General features: G+C 37.6%; 1 protein-coding gene across 1 annotated transcript in view; it reads left to right on the top strand.

Annotated features, from left to right (window-relative positions):
* WIF1 (Wnt inhibitory factor 1) overlaps positions 1-22659 on the top strand; it is an 87213-nt gene that overhangs the window by 45189 nt on the left and 19365 nt on the right. The window contains exons 3-5 of the mRNA XM_022571616.3: positions 4740-4848; positions 17967-18107; positions 18993-19088. Of these exons, the coding sequence (XP_022427324.1) occupies positions 4740-4848; positions 17967-18107; positions 18993-19088 (346 nt within the window). The remainder of the gene's footprint in view (positions 1-4739; positions 4849-17966; positions 18108-18992; positions 19089-22659) is intronic.

The following is a 22659-nucleotide window of genomic DNA, read 5'->3' as shown; positions in this document are numbered from 1 at the left end:
ATAAATTTATTTATTTATATTTTTTATTTTTGGCTGTGTGAAGAAATAAAGACCTCTTCATTTCTGTGCGTGGGCTTTCTCTAACTGTGGTGCGTGGGGACTGCTCTTCATTGTGGTGCGCAGGCTTCTCATTGCGGTGGCTTCTCTTGTTGCGGAGCACGGGCTCTAGGCGCATGGGCTTCAGTAGTTGTGGCTCGCGGGCTCTAGAGCGCAGGCTCAGTAGTTGTGACGCACGGGCTTAGTTGCTCTGTGGCATGTGGGATCTTCCCAGACCAGGGCTCGAACCCGTGTCCCCTGCATTGGCAGGAGGATTCTTACCCACTGCGCCACCAGGGAAGTCCTGTTCTGTATTTTTAAATCACCTGAAAATTTTGGAGGGACAAATACGATACCTTTATTGTTTAAGTTTTCCCATGAATACTTAGGCCAACATCGTAATACATGAAGTTAAAAGAGGTTTGAGAGCCATGGTTTTATGAAGAACCTTTGATTCTTAACTCAGAGGTTCCTGCAATTATTGTGCTTATTAGATTAAGTGTATACCATAAACTCAGAACTTCAAAGGTGGAAAAGAAATACTGGATTCTCTCCATTCCTTCCAATGGTTAATGCAATTCTCTGCTTCCTTTCTCCATGTCTACCCCAAAATGAGTGCCAGAGCAAAGGCCTTATGAGTTATCCCATTTTGCTGTTTAAATGATGTCTTCATCTCTTCTGGAAGGAACAACTCTAAGACTCAGCCAAGTTGCTTGGAAGCAAGTTAAATGGCTTCCAGCCCTCCTTTCTTGATAATATTTGGGTGTCTTTTATACCCCTCTATGAAAAGAAAATTTACTGCGTGGCAAACCAGGCCAGCAAGATTTCTCAGCAACTTAATTTAGAAGTGAATTATTCTTCTGAATAGACCCATTCTTTGTTTGAATACAAGGCAATCCTTTCATGTGTTTCCCAAATAAGCATCCTAGTTACCGCTACCTGAGTTTCCACTAGTGTCATTTAATGTAACAGAATGTACTTTTTCCTAATAGAGGTTTTATGCTCTCCAACATGCCACCTCCCTATTGCAGTTCATGCTCTGAGTTACTTTTATCTAAATAATAAATGTGCAATTTGTGAAACTTGTTCCCAAACTTTAAAGCTAGCTCTCTGTTCTCTTTGGCATAGAATTTAGGTTTTATTTGCCCTCAAATAAGTTTTTCCAGTTGAGAGTTTTGGGACTAAGAATGTTTATTATAAATAAAGTAAGAACAGAAAGTCCTGTCTAGGAGTTATAATATGACATTAATAAATTTATCACCTCTTCCATCAGCCATTTTCTATGATTTTGAGGGAAATATTTAAGCCCTTAAGCTAAATGAGGAATATATTTCATCTCTACCTCATGGTGATGATAATTTATTTGTAAAAATATTTATATGGTATTGGTGATTTTGATAGATTGCTTTATAATGACAAAGTGAAACTGAAAGAAGTCAGTGTTGAGATCAGACAAAGGGTTGGTCAATTTCTAAGTGGTTTTCAAGTTGGAGTTTGTAAGAAGGCAGTGGACATGAACATGGACAAAGTCCTTTTGAAAAATACATACCAGGTATGAAGAAAATTATATACTTTAGAGATTATAGCATCATCATCTCTAAAAAGAAAGCCAAATAAGTAAAAAGGTTTTCTCTGGTAGCTACCTTTTGCTGATAAGATCCGAAGAAGAAACTGTTTTGACCAGTTCCTTGTGATAGTCTTAGAACTGTAGTAGAAAAGCCATGATGTTTACTGATTCTCAAAGAAATCAAACGGACATCCTAAAACCTGTAGTGTAAAATCTGTGATTGATAAGATCAGAGTATTGGCTTGCCAGAGAAGTTTATTAAACCTAGCTGCATGCTGTGGCGAGGCCATGCCAATGCTAATTATAAACTCTCTGGAACTGAATATAGCGCATTCGTGCTTCCCAACCTACTTTACGTGACCACACGCAAAAGCAACAACAGGAGACCCAAAGGTTCTATGAAGTTATATTTCTGGACTGAGTGAAATTCTTTCAGCCCCACTTTCTGTGAACATCATCAAAAGCTTTTGAAAGAGACATTCAGAATCTGCTTAAATACCGAGTGTTGTTTTCTGGAAGCACACTTTCAGGGAGACTGCAAGAGATTAAATACATTGTTACGTGAGCGTGGCCCCACTAAATAGAAGCCCAAGAAGAATATTTCAATTCTGATCAGAGATTTATACAAATAGAGCCAATGATTATCATCAGCCACACAGAACTGAAAGCAGGGTATATGGTTAATGCCTGTTGTTAGATAAGTGTATTTATTTCACTATAAAAGTCATGGAACCACATGTGGAAAATTTGGAAAAGAGACAAAAAGGAAAAAAATCAGTTACTATCAATCCTACGCAGTCACGCAGGGCAGGAAAAGAGACGCAGACGTAGAGAAGGGATTTGTGGACGCAGGGTGGGACGAAGTGAGAGAGTAGCATGGACATATATACACTACCATGTGTAAAACAGACAGCTAGTGGGAAGCAGCCACATAGCACAGGGAGCTCAGCTCAGTGCTCTGTTATGACCTAGAGGGGTGGGATATAGCTGATTCACACTGTTGTACAACAGAAACTAACACAACATTGTAAAGCAATTACACTCCAATTAAAAAAAAAAAATCCTACACAGTCATTGTTTTAATCTTGGTGTCTAGTCTTTCATCCTTTTTCTTATTAATGCAAAAAATGATCTTAAAAACTTACTGAAATTATATTAGTTTTTATAAATGCATTTTTAAAATACATCATCCATATAAACATAGATTTAATTTATAACGTGGAAGGTATAATTATGGAGCAGCAAATGATAACATTATGTGTTATTTGAAGCAATATAGCTACTGAAATGTGTTATTTTCAACATATTTGCACTCTGTCCACTCAGCTCTTTTCCATTGTTAAATGTACTATAAATACAAATATTTCGAATATTTTGGCATGTGGAATTTCACAAGTGGTTGTTGTGTTATTGTTGCTAGCTGATATTACTGTACTTGGTAATATAAGTAACCAAAAGTTATTAATTACAAGGGCATACAGTGCTAAATCCCTTCATAATACCTACCATGATATGCTTTAGAACAAAAAGGGGAAGGACAAATATTATCTAGTAAAGTATAGAGGGAAGCACAGCCGGTAGAAGTCATTTAAAACACCTAGATTCACTAAGAAGTAGCCCACTTTTAATAGTCGTTGGTTTTCCTGAAGGGACATAAATAGTGTTTTCTTTTTCAAAGGAATTCATTCCAATTGAATGACCTTTCCTGATGACACTCTTTTCATCAGAATTTTTGCAATCCTTCCCTTAGACAGGGTAGGAATTAACTGTCTTATGACCCTTTATCCTCAGGGCCCTCCTAGTGAATGAATTTAGTAAAATTAATTCACACAACTCTTTTTACCCACCCAGGGAACCTTTCACAGTGGTCTTCTGGAACCACTGCCACAATTCAAAGAAGCGGTTGCAGTGGGAACTTGGTCAGTGAAGGTGCCCCTTTTGACCTAGTGAAAGCTGCAAGTGCTTTTCAACTCACTCCAGGCATGGACAGTGTCCCTATAGCTGCTGAGATTACCCTTTTGCATGATCACCCTCATGGTAAAGCCCTTAATGCCTAATACATTGATATTGTGACTTAAGGCAGAAAGTTGTGTCAATGTCTACCATATATCTCTTATATCTTCCACATTGGAAAATAAATTTTATACTGCATATAAATTTTTATACTGCGTATAAGATAGGCTGTATTCTTTTTTAAACCTCTTCCTAGCCCATGTTTATGTAATCAACTTAATTAACCCATCCAAATTCTGGATATCCTACAGATAACTGCAGAACCTCTCAATCTGCCTGTCTTTCATTTCAGAATCTGTGCTATTTATTGGTTGTTCTTTATTCTTAAGCAAGAACACATTGTTTCCATCACAAACCGTTTTAATAATCCAGCTGAGGATCAGTTAAGCATCAAAGCTCTACAGTGAGATTATACATCACTACTTTCAGTATTTCATGGCCATTCAAGTAGCAAGAATCATTTTCTCAACTAGACTCAGTGGGAAAATGAAAATGTTTACAATATAAAGCTTTACGGCTTGTTATCATTATTGGAGAGGTGGTTTTCACATTTTTAGACTTTTCTCTCCATAATTAAATTGAGATGTTAAATATAAACCTTCCAAAGGGAATGATACTGAAAAATAAACATTCACACCAAGAAAATTAAATTTTGGACTTTTATGTCTTCTTTTGCCAATAGGTTGCTGCTTTCATTATCACTTATTTATTACATCTTTCCAAATTGTGGTCAAAGACTCACGTCAGATTTGAAAAGAATTAAAGAATGACCCAAGAAGCTCAGATGGATTTTCTAAGGGCTAGTTGAAGATTGTTTTGACATCACCTGTTTCCTTAAGAGAAGTTTTCTCAATCCTTTTAAGCTAAAAGGCTACCTTGTGAATATCGTGGATATGTATTACTAATATTTTTAAAGAATCACTTCTCTCCAAGCAGAATCTAATTCTAGAGTTCTAAAACCCAGAAGAGAGAGTTATGCCTACACAATATTTTAAGTGCCATATGCTCCAGAATTCCTGTAGTGAAAAATGTCAGTCTTTCATCAGAGAGATGATGAATTGAGAAGTGCCTTCCCACTCTCTGTGGTTTCCATGGTGCTGATTGTCAATGCCTTTTGTTGTAGGCAGAATACTTCTATGAATTCCTGTCCTTGCGCTCCCTGGATAAAGGCATCATGGCAGACCCAACCGTCAATGTCCCTCTGCTGGGAACAGTGCCTCACAAGGCATCAGGTGGGTGGTCTTCACCTCAGAGGAAGGTTTACACTTAAAATATAATAGCGATGGGAATAATATTTTAGATCCAGATGTCACCCATCAGAGACATTACAGAATGTTTTCCTGAAGAGATCTATTGATTTTAGGGCAAAGCAGTTGTTATGTCCCTATTTCCTTTGGGCAAAAGATTAGGATAGGCATGAAGAAATGGAAGTTTTAGAATTTCCTAAAAACTCAGTTCATAAATGATTCCAGATTAGAAAAAGAAAAGTCACTATGTGAGATATACTTGGCCAACAAGTGTGAATTAATGTAGTACATATAAATGTGGCAAAGATGCAAAGTAAGTGATCAAGAGAGAATGGGACAAGTCAAGAAAAACTTCCCCTAAATGAACATTATATTGAATAGGAATTTTTTTTTTTTTTTTGCGGTACGCGGGCCTCTCACTGTTGTGGCCTCTCCCATTGTGGAGCACAGGCTCCGGACGCGCAGGTTCAGCGGCCATGGCTCACGGGCCCAGCCGCTCCGCGGCATGTGGGATCTTCCCAGACCGGGGCACGAACCCGCGTCCCCTGCATCGTCAGGCAGACTCTTAACCACTGCGCCACCAGGGAAGCCCTGAATAGGAATTTGAAGTAGAGAGGAGACATAGAAAAGTAGGAGAAAGGGGTTCAGTCTTTCAGATCTAATCATCCTTCTCTACTAAGAAAATCCAGTATGCAGTTATTTGTTTAGAACTTTTCAACTTACAAAACACCAGTTCATGCATTATCTAATTTGTGTTCTGGGAGGGCGTCAAGGCCTGAATTACAGCTCCATTTTACAAATTAGAAAATTGAGGCTTGTGAAGTTTAACTGACTTTCCCATAGTCATGTAATAAGCAGTGAAGCTGAGACTACAGCCCAGGTTTTATGACTTTTAGAAAAATACAGAGATCACTTATGTAACCTATGTTACATTGAGTATATATATATTTTTACATAATTGTAGTAATATTATATATTTGGTCTTGCATAATGACTTTTTGGCTTTTAACATTTTAACATAAGCATTTTCCCATGTCACTACACATTTTTCCAAAAGTTATTTTTAATGCCCTTATAATATTGTTTTATGAACATACCATAATTTATTTACTCATTCCCTTATTGTGTTACTTAGATTGTTTTTAGGGTTGGCATACTAGAAATATCACAGTAAACATCATTTTTAAAGTAACAGATGGTCAGTAGCCCTGTTTGTCTTATTCACCATGACTGCCAACACAGGGCCCAGCATAGAACAGGCTCTCAGAAAATACTTGTTGGATTCATGTGTGTAGCAAAATCTTAAAGTTCATCTCATTATTTTGTTAAGAATAGATTCTTAGATGTAAAATTATTGTGTCAAAGGATATGAGCTATGAACTTTTTAAAAGGCTCTTAAATTGCCAAAATGCCAAATTACTTTCCGCAAAGGCTGTGCCTATTTGCACCCTGGCTAGCAGTGTTGGAGTGTGCCTGGCTTACTAACTTCATCAACATGTGTTATTAATCATGTTAGCTGTTTTGCTGACTTAAAAAGTGAAAAGTGGTCCCTCAGTGTTCTTTCAATTTGATTTTTTAAATTCCTATTATGAGGTAGGAAGTTATTTTCTTGTATCTGTTAGACAGTGTAAATGTCTGTGTGCCGTGCTCATTTTTATACTGAAATACTGTGGTTCTTATTAATTTGCAAAGCTCACTATAAAGTACTGACTGTTGATTGCAAGTTTTTCAATTTATGTTTTATTTTATTTTTTTGAGGAGGGATATGCAGAGGCTTTAAAATCCTGTGTGGTCAAAACTATCTTTTCCTTTGCGATGTTTTTCCTATTACTTTTATGCTTGGAAATTAATTCCTATTCCAGAGAACCATTAGGTGATAATTTACACATGCTTCTAATATTTTATAAAAATTTATTTTGGCAGTAGTATGAGGTAGGGTTCAACCTGAATTATTTTTCTGAATTGTTGACTTTTCCAGTGTAAGAGGTTGGACTGACTCAAGATATGCTCTTTATTTTACAATAAGTTTTTTATAGATAAGAGGTGGTTTTAGAGACTACTGTTTGTTCTAATAATATTTATAGTTTTATATTAAAAAATTGATAGAAGAATCCTGTCTCTTAAAAAAGAAGATTAGTCTTGTTCTTTTAGAGGAACATTAGAATAATCTGTCAGACATCAAATGAAGATCTCGTTAGGAGCTAATTTTTTTCTTTTCCATTAGGGTTTATTATAGGATATTGAATATAGTTCCCTGAGCTATGCAATAGGACATTGTTGTTTATACATTCTATATATAATAGTTTGTATCTGCTAGTCCCAAACTCCCCATCCATCACTCCCCCACACCCCTCCCCCTTGGCAACTACAAGTCTGTTCTCTATGTGAGTCTGTTTTGTATGTAAGTTCATTTGTGTCATGTTTTAGGTTCCACAGATAAGTGATATCATATGGTATTTGTCTTTCTGACTTACTTCACTTAGTATGATCATCTCTAGGTCCATCCATGTAGCTGCAAATGGCATTATTTCATTCTTTTTTATGGCTGAGTAATATTCCACTGTATGTATATATATATGTGTGTGTGTATATATATATATATATATATATATATATATATATACCATATCTTCCTTCTCCATGCATCTGTTGATGGACATTTAGGTTGTTTCCATGACTTGGCTATTGTAAATAGTGCTGCTATGAACAAAGGGGTGCTTGTATCTTTTCAAATTAGAATTTTCTCTGGATATATGCCCAGGAGTGGAATTGCTGAATCATATGGTAAATCTATTTTTAGTTTTCTGAGTAACCTCCATACTGTTTTCCATAGTGGCCGCACCAACTTACATTCCCACCAACAGTGTAGGAAGGCTTCCCTTTTCTGCACACCCTCCCCAGCATTTGTTATTTGTAGACGTTTTAATGATGGCCATTCTGACTGGTGTGAGGTGGTACGTCATTTTAATTTTGATTTGCATTTCTCTAATGATTAGTGATGTTGGCCATCTGTATGCCTTATTTGGAGAAATGTCTATTTAGATCTTCTGCCCATTTTTTGATTGTTTTTTTTTTTTAATATTGAGCTGTATGAGATGTTAGTATATTTTGAAAATTAACCCCTTGTCGGTTGCATCATTTGCAAATATTTTCTCCCAGTCTGCAGGTTGTCTTTTCATTTTATTTATGGTTTCCTTTGCTGAGGAGCTAATTTAAATTGATGAAATAATCAGGAAATCAGGCACCCTTACAGAGTCCATTTTCAGGTTGTAGTCATCTACTACGTCCAATGTATCTATATTGCCACATCCCAGCACTGTAAGAGTTGGGGACTAAATAAGCACAGAGTTTCTCTAATTTCCTGGCATAGGTGCCCATGTGGGTATAGACAGGAAGAGTGTGAATCTGAGTTTCTCTTGGGTCATCCCAGTGCTGCCGATATGACTCACAGCCCTCCGAGAGGATTTACTTCCAATCCAGATGGGTTTAGGTTCTAGGAAGCTCCTATGAAGGAAAAAGGCCTTGGGTTCTGGAGATACACTCACCTGAGATTTGTAGCCTCAAGGATATGAATATCCCATTCCAGATACATGGGTACCCCAATTCCGCTCAGATGATAATGCTAGTATTATTGCATACTGCTACATCATGGAGACAAGAAAGTTCTTAGAATATGACCACCAAATTCTTGGAATAGGGCATTACTCAGTCTCATGCCACGTCACTTGGTGTTCCTTTTGAGTTGAAGATAATTTTCTATAAGATTTTTCTTGAGCATATTTGTTCTTTTTCTTAAGAAGTGGTCAGGAGTAAGATAAATACATAACATGTCTCTCAATTTCCATTTCATATTTTTGAATTTTTCTTTTGTCTTTTTCTGATTATTAAAGAAGTACAAACTCATTTAGCCCATTAAAAGGCATTAATTAATTGCACAGTTATACCTCCTCAACTTAAAATAAATCTTGAATCTTTGGATTTCTAATCAAATGCTTATATCCAAAATCTTCCCGGTTTTATCAATTTTTTGTGTCTAGTAAAAAAAAAAGTTTACTGAAGTTCTACTTCTTAGGATATTGAAGCAGTAAGGTTTTGAATATATGATATGAGAACACTTTAATAGATCATGTTTAGAGAAAACATCATTTGCTAATTAGAATCTTTAATAAAATGTAGAAGAAAAAGTGGATGATACTTTGGGCAAGGTGAGACTAAAAAGAACAAGCCTGGGATGAGGTGACTCACGCACATGTGTGCGCATTTATACACACACACACACACACACACACACACATTTTACACGGACAACCCCCCCTCCCCCCATAGAGATTTTTGGAGGCAGATGTAGGATTTGTTTGCAGAAATGCAGGTGCAAGAAGTTTATGGGAATTGTAGTTCATTTCAGGGCAGTTATTCATTAGCCTCATTAAGCTCAGTCCCCCCAGCATGAGCAGTGAGGGTAACTTGAATTATTAAAAAGTAACCAAATCAGTGTGTCTTGCTCCTAAGCATCCAGGTAGCGTTCATTACTCTGCTGGTCTATTTAATACCCTCAAGCTGCTAAGGTGTCCTTTTATCCTACAGACTCCTATATGCCTAAGCGTTGCACAAAAAAGAAAACTCTTGATCTTTAACAGTTATGAAGTGCCTGCTTTCTGGCATCTGAAGAGAACAAAAACAGGAAATACAAACTGCAGGGTGGTTCAGTAAAATTCCCGAGTTGGATAACGAAAAACAGTTTCCATCAAGCCAAGGCTTTACCTGTTGGAACACTCTTTCTCTGTCATCCCATGAAACCAACAGAGCAGGGGTGTTTCTCAACCAAGACCATCAGGAATCCAATGTGTAGAAATTGTCAAATAGGTGTTAATGCTGGGAGGACCATCTTCTTCCTGATGACCCCCATCCTTAGAAAGTGAAGCCCAGAGTAGGTACTCAGTAAGTATTTGCTGAGAGAATGAATGGATGACTATTTGTGTTGGATGATTTATATTCATGGAACAGCTTATAATCATGTGGTGTCGAGGATGAGATCTCGCGCACCTTATTCATCTCTTCCCTTGTTGTGAGGCAGTGGTTTGCATGACCGAGGCTGAGGCTGTATGAGCACCATACTGGTCTCAGTGTGGAAGAGGTATTTTTTTTTAAGACATCTTTATTGGAGTATAATTGCTTTACAGTGGTGTGTTAGTTTCTGCTGTATAACAAAGTGAATCAGCTATAAATATACATTTATGCCCATTTCTCCTCCCTCTTGCGTCTCCCTTCTACCTTCCCTATCCCACCCCTCTAGGTGGACACAAAGCACCGAACTGATCTCCCTGTGCTATGTGGCTGCTTCCCACTAGCTATCTGTTTTACATTTGGTAGTGTATATATGTCCATGCCACTCTCTCACTTCGTCCCAGCTTACCCTTCCCCCACCCCCTGTCCTCAAGTCCATTCCCTACGTCTGCGTCTTTATTCCTGTCCTGCCCCTAGGTGATTCACAACCTTTTTTTTTTTTTTGAGTCCTTATATATGTGTTAGCATATGGTCTTTGTTTTTCTCTTTCTGAGTTACTTCACTCTGTATGACAGTCTCTAGGTCCATCCACCTCACTGCAAATAACTCAGTTTTGATTCTTTTTATGGCTGAGTAATATTCCATTATATATATGTGCCACATCTTCTTTATCCATTCATCTGTCAACGGACACTTAGGTTGCTTCCATATCCTGGCTACTGTAAATACTGCTGCAATGAACATTGTCGTATATGACTCTTTTTGAATTATGGTTTTCTCAGGGTATATGCCCAGTAATGGGATTGCTGGGTCATATGGTAGTTCTATTTTTAGTTTTTTAAGGAAACACCATACTGTTCTCCATAGTGGCTGTATCAATTTACATTCCCACCAACAGTGCAAGAGGATTCCCTTTTCTCCACACCCTCTCCAGCATTTATTGTTTCTAGATTTTTGTTTGAGTATGGCCATTCTGACTGGTGTGAGGTGATACCTCATTATAGTTTTGATTTGCATTTCTCTAATGATTAGTGATGTTGAGCATCCTTTCATGTGTTTCTTGGCAACCTGTATATCTTCTTTGGAGAAATGTCTATTTAGGTCTTCTGCCCATGTTTGGACTGGTTATTTTGTTTTTTAATATTGAGATGCTTGTAAATTTTGGAGATTAATCCTTTGTCAGTTGCTTTGTTTGCAAATATTTTCTCCCATTCTGAGGGTTGTCTTTTCGTCTTGTTTATGGTTTCCTTCGCTGTGCAAAAGCTTTTAAGTTTCATTAGGTCCCATTTGTTTATTTTTGTTTTTATTTCCATTTCTCTAAGAGGTGGGTCAAAAAGGATCTTGCTGTGATTTATGTCATAATGTTCTGCCTATGTTTTCCTCTCAGAGTTTTATAGTGTCTGGCCTTACATTTAGGTCTTTAATCCATTTTGAGTTTATGGTGTTAGGGAGTATTATAATTTCATTCTTTTACATGTAGCTGTCCAGTTTTCTCAGCACCACTTATTGAAGAGGCTGTCTTTTTTCCAGGCTGTCTTATTGAAGAGGGTTCCTCCTTTATCAAAGATAAGGTGCATGCGTTTATCTCTGGGCTTTCTATCCTGTTCCATTGACCTATATTTCTGTTTTTGTGCAAGTACCATACTGTCTTGATTACTGTAGTTTTGTAGTATAGTCTAAAATCAAGGAGCCTGATTCCTCCACCTCCATTTTTCTTTCTCAAGGTTGCTTTGGCTATTCAGAGTCTTTTGTGTTTCCATAAAAATTGTGCAATGTTTTATTCTAGTTCTGTGAAAAATGCCATTGGTACTTTGATAGGGATTGCATTGAATCTGTAGATTGCTTTGGGTAGTAGAGTCATTTTCACAATGTTGATTCTTCCAATCCAAGAACACGGTATATCTTTCCATCTATTTGTATTTTTAATTTCTTTCATCAGTGTCTTAAAATTTTCTGCATACAGGTCTTTTGTCTCCTTAGGTAGGTTTATTCATAGATATTTCATTCTTTCGGTTGCAGTGGTAAATGGGAGTGTTTTCTTAATTTCACTTTCAGATTTTTCATCATTAGTGTATGGGAATGCAAGAGATTTCTGTGCCTTAATTTTGTATCCTGCTACTTTACCAAATTCATTGATTAGCTCTAGTGGTTATCTGGTAGCATCTTTAGGATTCTCTATGTATAGTATCATGTCATCTGCAAACAGTGACAGCTTTACTTCTTCTTTTCCGATTTGGATTCCTTTTATTTCCTTTTCTTCTCTGATTGCTGTGGCTAAAACTTCAAAAACTATGATGAATAATAGTGGTGAGAGTGGGCAACCTTGCCTTGTTCCTGAACTTAGTGGAAATGGTTTCTCTTTTTCACCATTGAGGATGATGTTGGCTGTGGTTTTGTCATATATGGTCTTTATTATGTTGAGGAAAGTTCCCCCTATGCCTACTTTCTGGAGGGTTTTTATCATAAATGGGTGTTGAATTTTGTCAAAAGCTTTCCCTGCATCTGTAGAGATGATCATATGGTTTTTCTCTTTCAATTTGTTAATATGGTGTATCACATTGATTGATTTGCGTATATTGAAGAATCCTTGCATTCCTGGGTTAAACCCCATTTGATCATGGTGTATGATCCTTTTAATGGGCTGTTGGATTCTGTTTGCTAGGATTTTGTTGAGGATTTTTGCATCTATATTCATCAGTGATATTGGCCGGTAATTTTCTTTCTTTGTGACATCTTTGTCTGGTTTTGGTATCAGGGTGATGGTGGCCTCATAGAATGAGTTTGAGAGTATTCCTAACTCTGCTATATTTTGGAAGAGTTTGAGAAGGATAGGTGTTAGCTCTTCTCTAAATGTTTGATAGAATTCGCCTGTGAAGCCATCTGGTCCTGGGCTTCTGTTTGTTGGAAGATTTTTAATCACAGTTTCGATTTCAGTGCTTGTGATTGGTCTGTTCATATTTTCTATTTCTTCCTGGTTCAGTCTCAGAAGGCTGTGCATTTCTAAGAATTTGTCCATTTCTTCCAGGTTGTCCATTTTATTGGCATATAGTTGCTTGTAGTAATCTCTCATGATCCTTTGTATTTCTGCAGTGTCAGTTGTTACTTCTCCTTTTTCATTTCTAATTCTATTGATTTGAGTCTTCTCCCTTTTTTTCTTGATGAGTCTGGCTAATGGTTTAACAATTTTATTTATTTTCTCAAAGAACCAGCTTTTAGTGTTATTGAGCTTTGCTGTTGTTTCCTTCATTCCTTTCTGATCTGATTTTTAGGATTTCTTTCCTTCTGCTAACTTTGGGATATTTTTGTTCTACTTTCTCTAATTGCTTTAGGTGTAAGGTTAGGTTGTTTATTTGAGATGTTTCTTGTTTCTTAAGGTAGGATTGTATTGCTATAAACTTCCCTCTTAGAACTGCTTTTGCTGCATCCCATAGGTTTTGGGTCGTCGTGTTTTCATTGTCTTTTGTTTCTAGGTATTTTTTGATTTCCTCTTTGATTTCTTCAGTGATCTCTTGGGTATTAAGTAGTGTATTGTTTAGCCTCCATGTGTGTGTATTTTTTACAGATTTTTTCCTGTAACTGATATCTAATCTCATAGCGTTGTGGTCAGAAAAGATACTTGATATGATTTCAGTTTTCTTAAATTTACCAAGGCTTGATTTGTGAACCAAATTATGATCTATCCTGGAGAATGTTCCATGAGCACTTGAGAAGAATGTGTATTCTGTTGTTTTTGGATGGAATGTCCTATAAATATCAATTAAGTCCATCTTGTTTAATGTATCATTTAAAGCTTGTGTTTCCTTATTTATTTTCATTTTGGATGATCTGTCCATTGGTGAAAGTGGGGTGTTAAAGTCCCCTACTATGATTGTGTTACTGTCGATTTCCCCTTTTATGGCTGTTAGCATTTGCCTTATGTACCGAGGTGCTCCTGTGTTGGGTGCATAAATATTTACAATTGTTATATCTTCTTCTTGGATCGATCCCTTGATCATTATGTAGTGTCCTTCTTTGTCTCTTGTAATAGTCTTTATTTTAAAGTCTATTTTCTCTGATATGAGAATTGCTACTCCAGCTTTCTTTTGATTTCCATTTGCATGGAATATCTTTTTCCATCCCCTCACTTTCAGTCTGTATGTGTCCCTAGGTCTGAAGTGGGTATACTGTAGACAGCACATATATGGGTCTTGTTTTTGTGTCCATTCAGCCAGTCTGTGTCTTTTGGTTGGAGCATTTAATCCATTTACATTTAAGGTAATTATCAATATGTATGTTCATATTACCATTTTCTTAATTGTTTTGGGTTTGTTATTGTAGGTCTTTTCCTTCTCTTGTGTTTCCTGCCTAAAGAAGTTCCTTTAGCATTTGTTGTAAAGCTGGTTTGGTGGTGGTGAATTCTCTTAGCTTTGCTTGTCTGTAAAGCTTTTAATTTCTCCATCAAATCTGAATGAGATCCCTGCTGGGTAGGGTAATCTTGTTTGTAGGTTTTTCTGCTTCATCACTTTAAATATGTCCTGCCACTCCCTTCTGGCTTGCAGAGTTTCTGCTGAAAGATCAGCTGTTAATTTTATGGGGCTTCCCTTGTGTGTTATTTGTTGTTTTTCCCTTGCTGCTTTTATTATTTTTTCTTTGTATTTAATTTTTGATAGTTTAATTAATATGTGTCTTGACGTGTTTCTCCTTGGATTTATCCTGTATGGGACTCTCTGTGCTTCCTCGACTTGATTAACTATTTCCTTTCCCATATTAGGGAAGTTTTTAACTATAAGGTCTTCAAATATTTTCTCAGTCCCTTTCTTTTTCTCTTCTTCTTCTGGGACTCCTATTATTCGAATGTTGGTGCGTTTAATGTTGTCCCAGAGGTCTCTGAGACTGTCCTCAATTCTTTTCATTCTTTTTTCTTTATTCTGCTCTGCAGTAGTTATTTCCACTATTTTATCTTCCAGGTCACTTATCTGTTTTTCTGCCTCAGTTATTCTGCTATTGATCCCTTCTAGAGATTTTTTCTTTTTTTTTTTTTTTTTTGGCGGTACGTGGGCCTCTCATTGTTGTGGCCTCTCTCGTTGCAGAGCACAGGCTCTTGACGTGCAGGCTCAACCGCCATGGCTCATGGACCCAGCCGCTCCGCGGCATGTGGGATCTTCCCGGACCGGGGCACGAACCCGTGTCCCTTGCATCAGCAGGCAGACTCTCAGCCACTGCGCCACCAGGGAAGCCCATAGAGAATTTTTAATTTCATTTATTGTGCTGTTTATCACTGTTTGTTTGCTCTTTAGTTCTTCTAAGTCCTTGTTAAATGTTCCTTGTATTTTCTCCATTCTATTTCCAAGATTTTGGTTCATCTTTACTATCATTATTCTGAATCCTTTTTGAGGTAGACTGCCTATTTCCTCTTCTTTTGTTAGGTCTGGTGGGTTTTTATCTTGCTCTTTCATCTGCTGTGTGTTTCTCTGTCTTCTCATTTTGCTTAACTTACTGTGTTTGGGGTCTCCTTTTCGCCGGCTGCAGGTTCGTAGTTCCCGTTGTTTTTGGTGTTTGTCCCCAGTGGCTAAGGTTGGTTCAGTGGGTTGTGTAGGCTTCCTGCTGGAGGGGACTAGTGCCTGTGTTCTGGTGGATGAGGCTGGATCTTGTCTTTCTGGTGGGCAGGTCCACGTCTGGTGGTGTGTTTTGGGGTGTCTGTGGCCTTATTATGATTTTATGCAGCCTCTCTGCTAATGGATGGGGTTGTGTTCCTGTCTTGCTAGTTGTTTGGCATAGGGTATCCAGCACTCTAGCTTGCTGGTCGTTGAGTGGAGCTGGGTCTTGGTGTTGAGATGGAGATCTCGGGGAGATTTTCACCATTTGATATTACGTGGAGCTGGGAGATTTTCGCCGTTTGATATTACGTGGAACTGGGAGGTCTCTTGTGGACCAGTGTCCTGAACTTGGCTCTCCCACCTCAAAGGCACAGCCCTGATGCCTGGCTGGAGCACCAAGAGCCTGTCTTCCACATGGACAGAAGAATCTTCCAAATTATTTTCCTCTGGATATCAGTCGGTAAGGTAACTGCTGGTCATCACAATGCATATTCAGAAAAATCCACGTTTTACTCCTGTGCTCTTTTTCTTGTTTTTGCTAGCAATTAATATCGTGAACAGGATACCCAGTCACAAATGCCAAGTTCACCATAAAAGCAGATAATTCCATACAGCTCTTCCCTACAAGACTGCCTCCAGTTAGTTCTCAAAGTGCCCAATTGTTCAGTGAAGATACAATCCAGGTGCAGAGCAGGGGAAAAAAAAGAAAACTGGGAGAAAAAAGAAGAGGCAGAGATAGAAAAGTAGAGACTGATAGAGGAGAGGGCAGAAAAAAAGGGAAGACGTTTGTTACAAACAAGGAAAGAAAAGGCCAGTAAGTGAGGAAGTCTGTGAACTCTACGACAAGAACTGGAGTCTTGCTTTTTGCAAATCATCTCTATCCATGTAGCCTTTCAGATTCCCTTGGTCCCCAAGTAAAATTTCCAGATCCGGGATGCAGCCATAGGAAAAAATCCTATGTATATTTCACAACTATCCCGCAATAACAGATCCAACGCGGTTTTCCTTGTACAGTCCTTTGCTTCCTTTTGAAATGGAAATCCCTACTATGGATTTTTGTATTTTGTAAGTTTGCATTTTCATATATACAATTTCATTAAACCAAGGTTTTCAGTGGGGACAATTATACTTTGGGACTTCAGAAACAAGTTTGTTTTTTTTCTCTCTTTTTATTTCTGTTAAAATATCTGGGTTTTTTCCATCACTTAATTATTTACAATGCTCAGATCTCAAGATTCAGGAGAACTGGAAACCCGTGTTATTTGGAGAAGAGCACAGTAATGAACACTGACAATGCCAAAGCCTTGAGAGTGGTTTCTGGTTGCCAAGCACGTTAAGAAGATTGTATGACCAACTGGTGTGCAGTGCATTATGGAAAAGAGCACACTGACTTCTAGCTCACTTCTTCTTGTACAACTAGGGGAAAGGTTTATGAAAACTCTGAAGGGAAAGGATTTTTCTTGGCATGGTACGATTTTCCCAAGCTTGGCAGTAACCGTAACCTGCCATACAGAAACAAAATGAAACAGAATTTCATATGTATACCTCTTAGCAATATTTGTTATATTCATAAGGAAGAACTGGAGTCTAGTGGATCAGCTAGATCAGTCTTCTCCAGTGGATATGTTAGGATAATCCAGTGGATTTCAGAAATTTATGAAATCGGCCTCTCAGCCAATGACTTGAGCCAATTTCCACCCAATGATTTGTGGGTATTTCACAGCTGAAGTTGTGGACAACTCCTCGCCGTCTCTGTACAGCAACACTATTAGTTCCCACTCTCTGCTTAGTCTACACCTACATACCCCAAGTGATCATCAGTTTCACTAAAAAGAAGTGTCTCCTCTTTAGGAACCTAAACCATTAGATATGTCTATTGTGAGATTACTTCATCACAGCAAACTCTCTTCTAGATCCCCAAGATATGGACACTTCTCAATATTAACAAATAGCCTGAGAAAATATTACATTTATTAACTCAGTCCAATGTTTGGGGTCTAGTCTGAGTTGTAGAATATTTCCAAAGAAGATATTTTGTCACTTTCAAGCATACAGAGTAAAAGTAAACCAGTGGGGTGTTGCTTATAGGGCTTTATTTAATAGATTCTGCAGTGCTGACTTTTAGCTCTTTTTGAATTATATGGAGGCTGGTGAAGGTGTTCACAAAGTTTCTTCTCCTAATTAATCTATGCTACCTATTTGCACCTTTACTTCTTAGAGAACATGTTACCATCTTTTTTTTCCAAGATGGTACAAGTTCAGACTATGAACAAAATATCCCCAGTTTCATATTAGTAGGGTACAAATTAATGAGGGTCATTAATTCTCCACTCAGCATGATGTACACGTTCTGTGGAGAATGCCCAGATAATCAAAATACAGTCCGTACTCTAGTGGAGATACAAGCATGTCTGATAACAAAATGTGAACATTTTTGCTTTGTTCTTTGTCTCTCTTACCAAGATTTCTGTAAAACTGGGATCAACTAGATAAACTGTTTCTCCATACCTTCTTTTTCTTTAGTTGTTCAAGTTGGTTTTCCATGTCTCGGCAAACAAGATGGAGTGGCAGCGTTTGAAGTGAATGTGATTGTAATGAATTCTGAAGGCAACACCATCCTGCAGACACCTCAGAATGCCATCTTCTTTAAAACATGTCAACAAGGTAATCAGTGATGGTGATTCCAGAGAAGGCTCATAAGGCTTCCAGGTGTGATTTGGGCCAAACATTGTAGCTAGCTAGCTAGATAATTATTTTGTATAATTAAAACCACACCAGTGGGAGGAGGGGTAAACGCAGGGTCCGCTAATAGTACTAAGACAGACTTTCTCTGCTTTGACTGCACTCATAAGTTTAGGAACTCCAGTACCCTTCAAAATGCCCTGTCTTCCACCTCTCTTCTTTCCCTCCTCCAACACAATCTTTGGGAGTCCCCACCCTCATAGCAAGGGTTCCAGTCATCACCAGCAACTACTACAAACCATACGCCCTGCCAAAAGCTTGGTGCTTTTGACTTCCAAAGATCACGCCAGTGATCTCTGCCAGGCAAAGGCACCTCTCCGTCACAGCCCGGATTCCCAGTTAAGCATGAAGGCTTTCCCATGCTGTCTCCTTTCCCATCCTGATACAAGCTCTTCCAACACAGAAGTTAAGCTCTGGAGGCTTTCAGTGCCCTAAAGATGTACCAAAAGGTCATTCCCCACTCTGAAAATGAATATTGAGGGCAATATCCATCATTCTTTTTCAGTGTGAATTTAAGGAAATGCAGTAGATTGATGGGTGGGAGGAAGGCAGAACATAAGCTCGCTTTGCCTTCTTCCACGAGCTCCCTACTGTTGGAAGTAGGATTGAGAGGCAGTATCTTACTTTCATGAAGACTTAGTGAAGTACAGGCAGTGTACAGAGAATGAAGTGGAAGTACTGGTATTCAATAAATTATGATAATTGGTGTGCTGGGGAAAAAGTGACCGTTAGCCTCTTTATGCCCCTGTAATTCACCCAGCATGATTTGAAAGCTGTCTATATAAACCTTGTTTCTCTTTGGTGAAGCTGAGTGCCCAGGAGGGTGCCGAAATGGAGGCTTTTGTAATGAAAGACGGGTCTGCCAGTGTCCTGATGGATTCTATGGACCTCACTGTGAGAAAGGTAAGAACAGAGACAGCCAGTTTCCCTGCTTGCTTCCTAATGAAATGGGTGTTACACAGGAGCCCCACGTGTATTTTTAACACATCACCTGAAATTATTTTTCTGGTCACATTATAAGGATTTGTGCAGTTTTAAAAAGCCACAGAAAAGCTATTGGAAAGTATTCTTCTAGGAGTGGTTTTCTGTTAAATCCAATATGTGGTGACAGGAGCAGAAAACTGGCACAATGTCTACATTCTTTGTGGCCACTTTCACTCTCTTCCGCCCCCCTCCACAATTCACTATTATATATACTATGCTTTAGCATAATCTTATGAAAGTTTTGAGTTTTTTTCCCTCCACTAAAATGGTTTTTAAAAGCTAGTATTATGAGTGATTTGAAAGTATCTACTCCAATTAAAAGTAGCTTGTTTCACAATTAAGTCTACACCTGAGTTATGAAGGTGCTCTAGGAAAAAAAACAACAGGATGAAAATCATTTGTGTAGTAAATATATATATTTTGGTGAAATTACTACTAAGAAAGCTATATGAAAAAAGAGATGAACATGAAAATATTTATTAACCACAAAGGTGTCTAAACCACAAGCTCACATATACTGAGCTTATTTGACCAGAGTAAGCAAAATATTTTTCATCTTCAAAAAACAGACTTTTTTCTTGTCTGCATTGATTTTTGTCTTTATTTTATTTTCTTAATTGAAATATAGTTGGTTTACAGCGTTGTTAGTTTCAGGTGTACAACAAAGTCATTCAGTTATATATATTTTTTTTCAGATTTTTTTCCCATATAGGTTAATACAAAATATTGAGTATAGTTCTCTGTGCTATACAGTAGGTCCTTGGTTATCTAGTAGTGTGTGTATCTGTTAATCCCAACCTCCTAATTTATCCCTCCCCCAACTTCCCTTTCTCCTTTGGTAACCATAAGCTTGCTTTCTATGCCTATGGGTCTTTTTCTGTTTTGTATATAAGTTCATTTGTATCTTTTTTTTAGATTCCAAATATAAGTGGTATCATATGATATTTGTCTGTCTAGCTCACTTCATTCAGTATAATTATCCCTAGGTCCATCCATGTTGCTGCAAATGGCATTATTTTATTCTTTTTATGGCTAATATTCCATTGTGTGTGTGTGTGTGTGTGTGTGTGTGTGTGTATATATATCCATCTCACATCTTCTTTATCCATTCATCTGTCGATGCACATTTAAGTTACTTCCATGTCTTGGCTATTGTAAATAGTGCTGCAATGAACACTGGGTGCAATTTACATTTCCACCAACAGTGTAGGAGGGTTCCTTTTTCTCCACACCCTCTCCGGCATTTATTATTTGTAGAATTTTTGATGATGGCCATTCTGACCAGTGTGAGGTGGTACCTCATTGTAGTTCTGATTTGCATTTCTCTAATAATTAGTGATGTTGAGTAGCTTTTCATGTGCCTCTTGGCCATCTGTATGTCTTCTTTGGAGAAATGTCTATTTAGGTCTTCTGCCCATTTTTTGATTGGGTTGTTTGTTTTTTTGTTATTGAGCTGCATGAGCTGCTTGTATATTTTGGAGATTAATCCTTTGTCAGTTGCTTTGTTTGAAAATATTTTCTCCCATTCTGAGGGTTGTCTTTTCTTCTTGTTTATGGGTTCCTTTGCGGTGCAAAAGCTTTTAAGTTTAATTAGGTCCCGTTTATTTTTTAATTTCCATTACTCTAGGGGATGGATATAAAAAGATATTGCTGCAATTTATCTCAAAGCGTGTTCTGCCTATGTCTTCCTCTATGAGTATTATAGTATCTGGTCTTACATTTAGGTCTTTATAACATTTTGAGCGTTTTTGGTGTATGGTGTTAGAGAATGTTCTAATTTCATTCTTTTACATGTAGCTGTCCAGTTTTCCCAGCACCACTTATTGAAGAGACAGTCTTTTCTCCATTGTATAGTATTTCCTCCCTTGTCAGAGATGAATTGACCATAGGTACATGGATTTATTTCTGGGCTTTCCATCCTGTTCCATTGATCTATGTGTCTGTTTTTTGTGCCAGTACCATACTGTTTTGATTACTGTAGGTTTGTAGTATAGTCTGAAGTCAGGGAACCTGATTCCTCCAGCTCCATTGTTCTTTCTCAAGATTGCTTTGGCTATTCGGGATCTTTTGTGTTTCCATACATATTTTAAAATTTTTGCTCTAGCTCTGTGAAAAATGCCATTCGTGATTTGATAGGGATGACATTGAATCTGTAGATTGCCTTGGGTAGTATGGTCATTTTAACAATATTGATTCTTCCAACCCAAGAACACAGTACATCTTTCCATCTGTTTGGGTCATCTTCAGTTTCTTTCATCAGCATCTTATAGTTTTCAGAGTACAGGTCTTCTGCCTCCTTAGGTAGGTTAATTACTAGGTATTTCATTCCTTTTGATGCGATGGTAAGTAGGATTGTTTCCTTAATTTCATTAATTTCTCTTTCTGATCTTTCGTTGTTAGTGTATAGAGATGCAACGGATTTCTGTGTATGAATTTTGTATCCTGTAAATTTACTGAATTCATTGATGAGCTGAGTAGTTTTCTGGTAGCGTCTTGAGGATTTTCTATATATAGCATCATGTCATCTGCAAACAGTGACAGTTTTACTACTGCTTTTCCAATTTGGATCCCTTTTATTTCTTTTTCTTCTCTGATTGCTGTGGTTAGGACTTCCAAAACTATGTTGAATAAAAGTGGCAAGAATACACATCCTTGTCTTCTTCCTGATCTTAGAGGAAATGCTTTCAGCTTTGCACTGTTGAGTATGATGTTAGTTGTGCATTTGTCATATATGGCTTGTATTATGTTGAGGTATGTTCCTTCTGTGCCCACTTTCTGGAGAGTTTTTATAATAAATGGATGTTGAACTTTATCAAAAGCTTTTTCTGCATCTACTGAGATGATCGTGTGATTGTTATTCTTCAATTTGTTAATGTGCTGTATCACACAGATTGATTTGCAGATATTGAAAAATCCTTGCATGACTGGGATAAATCCCACTTGATCACTGGGTATGATCCTTTTAATGTATCGTTGGATTCAGTTTGCTTGTATTTTGTTGAGGATTTTAGCGTCTATGTTCATCAGTGATATTGGCCTCTAATTTTTTGTGTGCGTGTGGTATCTTTGTCTGGTTTTGGTATCAGGGTGATGGTGGGCACATAGAATGAATTTTGGAGTGATCCTTTCTCTGTAATTTTTTGGAATAGCTTCAGAAGGATAGGTGTTAACTCTTCTCTAAATGTTTGTTAGAATTCACCTGTGAAGCCATCTGGTCCTGGACTTTTGTTTGTTTGGAGCTTTTGCATCACAGATTCAATTTCAGTACTGGTAATTGGTCTGTCATATTTTCTGTTTCTTCTTGGTTCAATCTTGGGAGATTGTACCTTTCTAAGAATTTGTCCATGTCTTCTAGGTTGTCCATTTTATTGGTATATAGTTGCTTAGTCTCTTATGGTCCTTTGTATTTGCAGTGTCAATTGTAACTTCTCCTTTGTCATTTCTAATTTTATTGATTTGGGCCCTCTCCCTTTTTTTCTTGATGAGTCTG

The sequence above is a fragment of the Delphinapterus leucas genome, chromosome 11 (assembly GCF_059928025.1).
Source record: "Delphinapterus leucas isolate spDelLeu-1000000601 "Yukka" chromosome 11, BTC_Dleu_Yukka2, whole genome shotgun sequence".
Taxonomy (NCBI): Eukaryota; Metazoa; Chordata; class Mammalia; order Artiodactyla; family Monodontidae; genus Delphinapterus; species Delphinapterus leucas.
The sequence above is the reverse complement of the archived record's forward strand: the minus strand, read 5'-3'. Positions and strand labels throughout refer to the sequence as shown.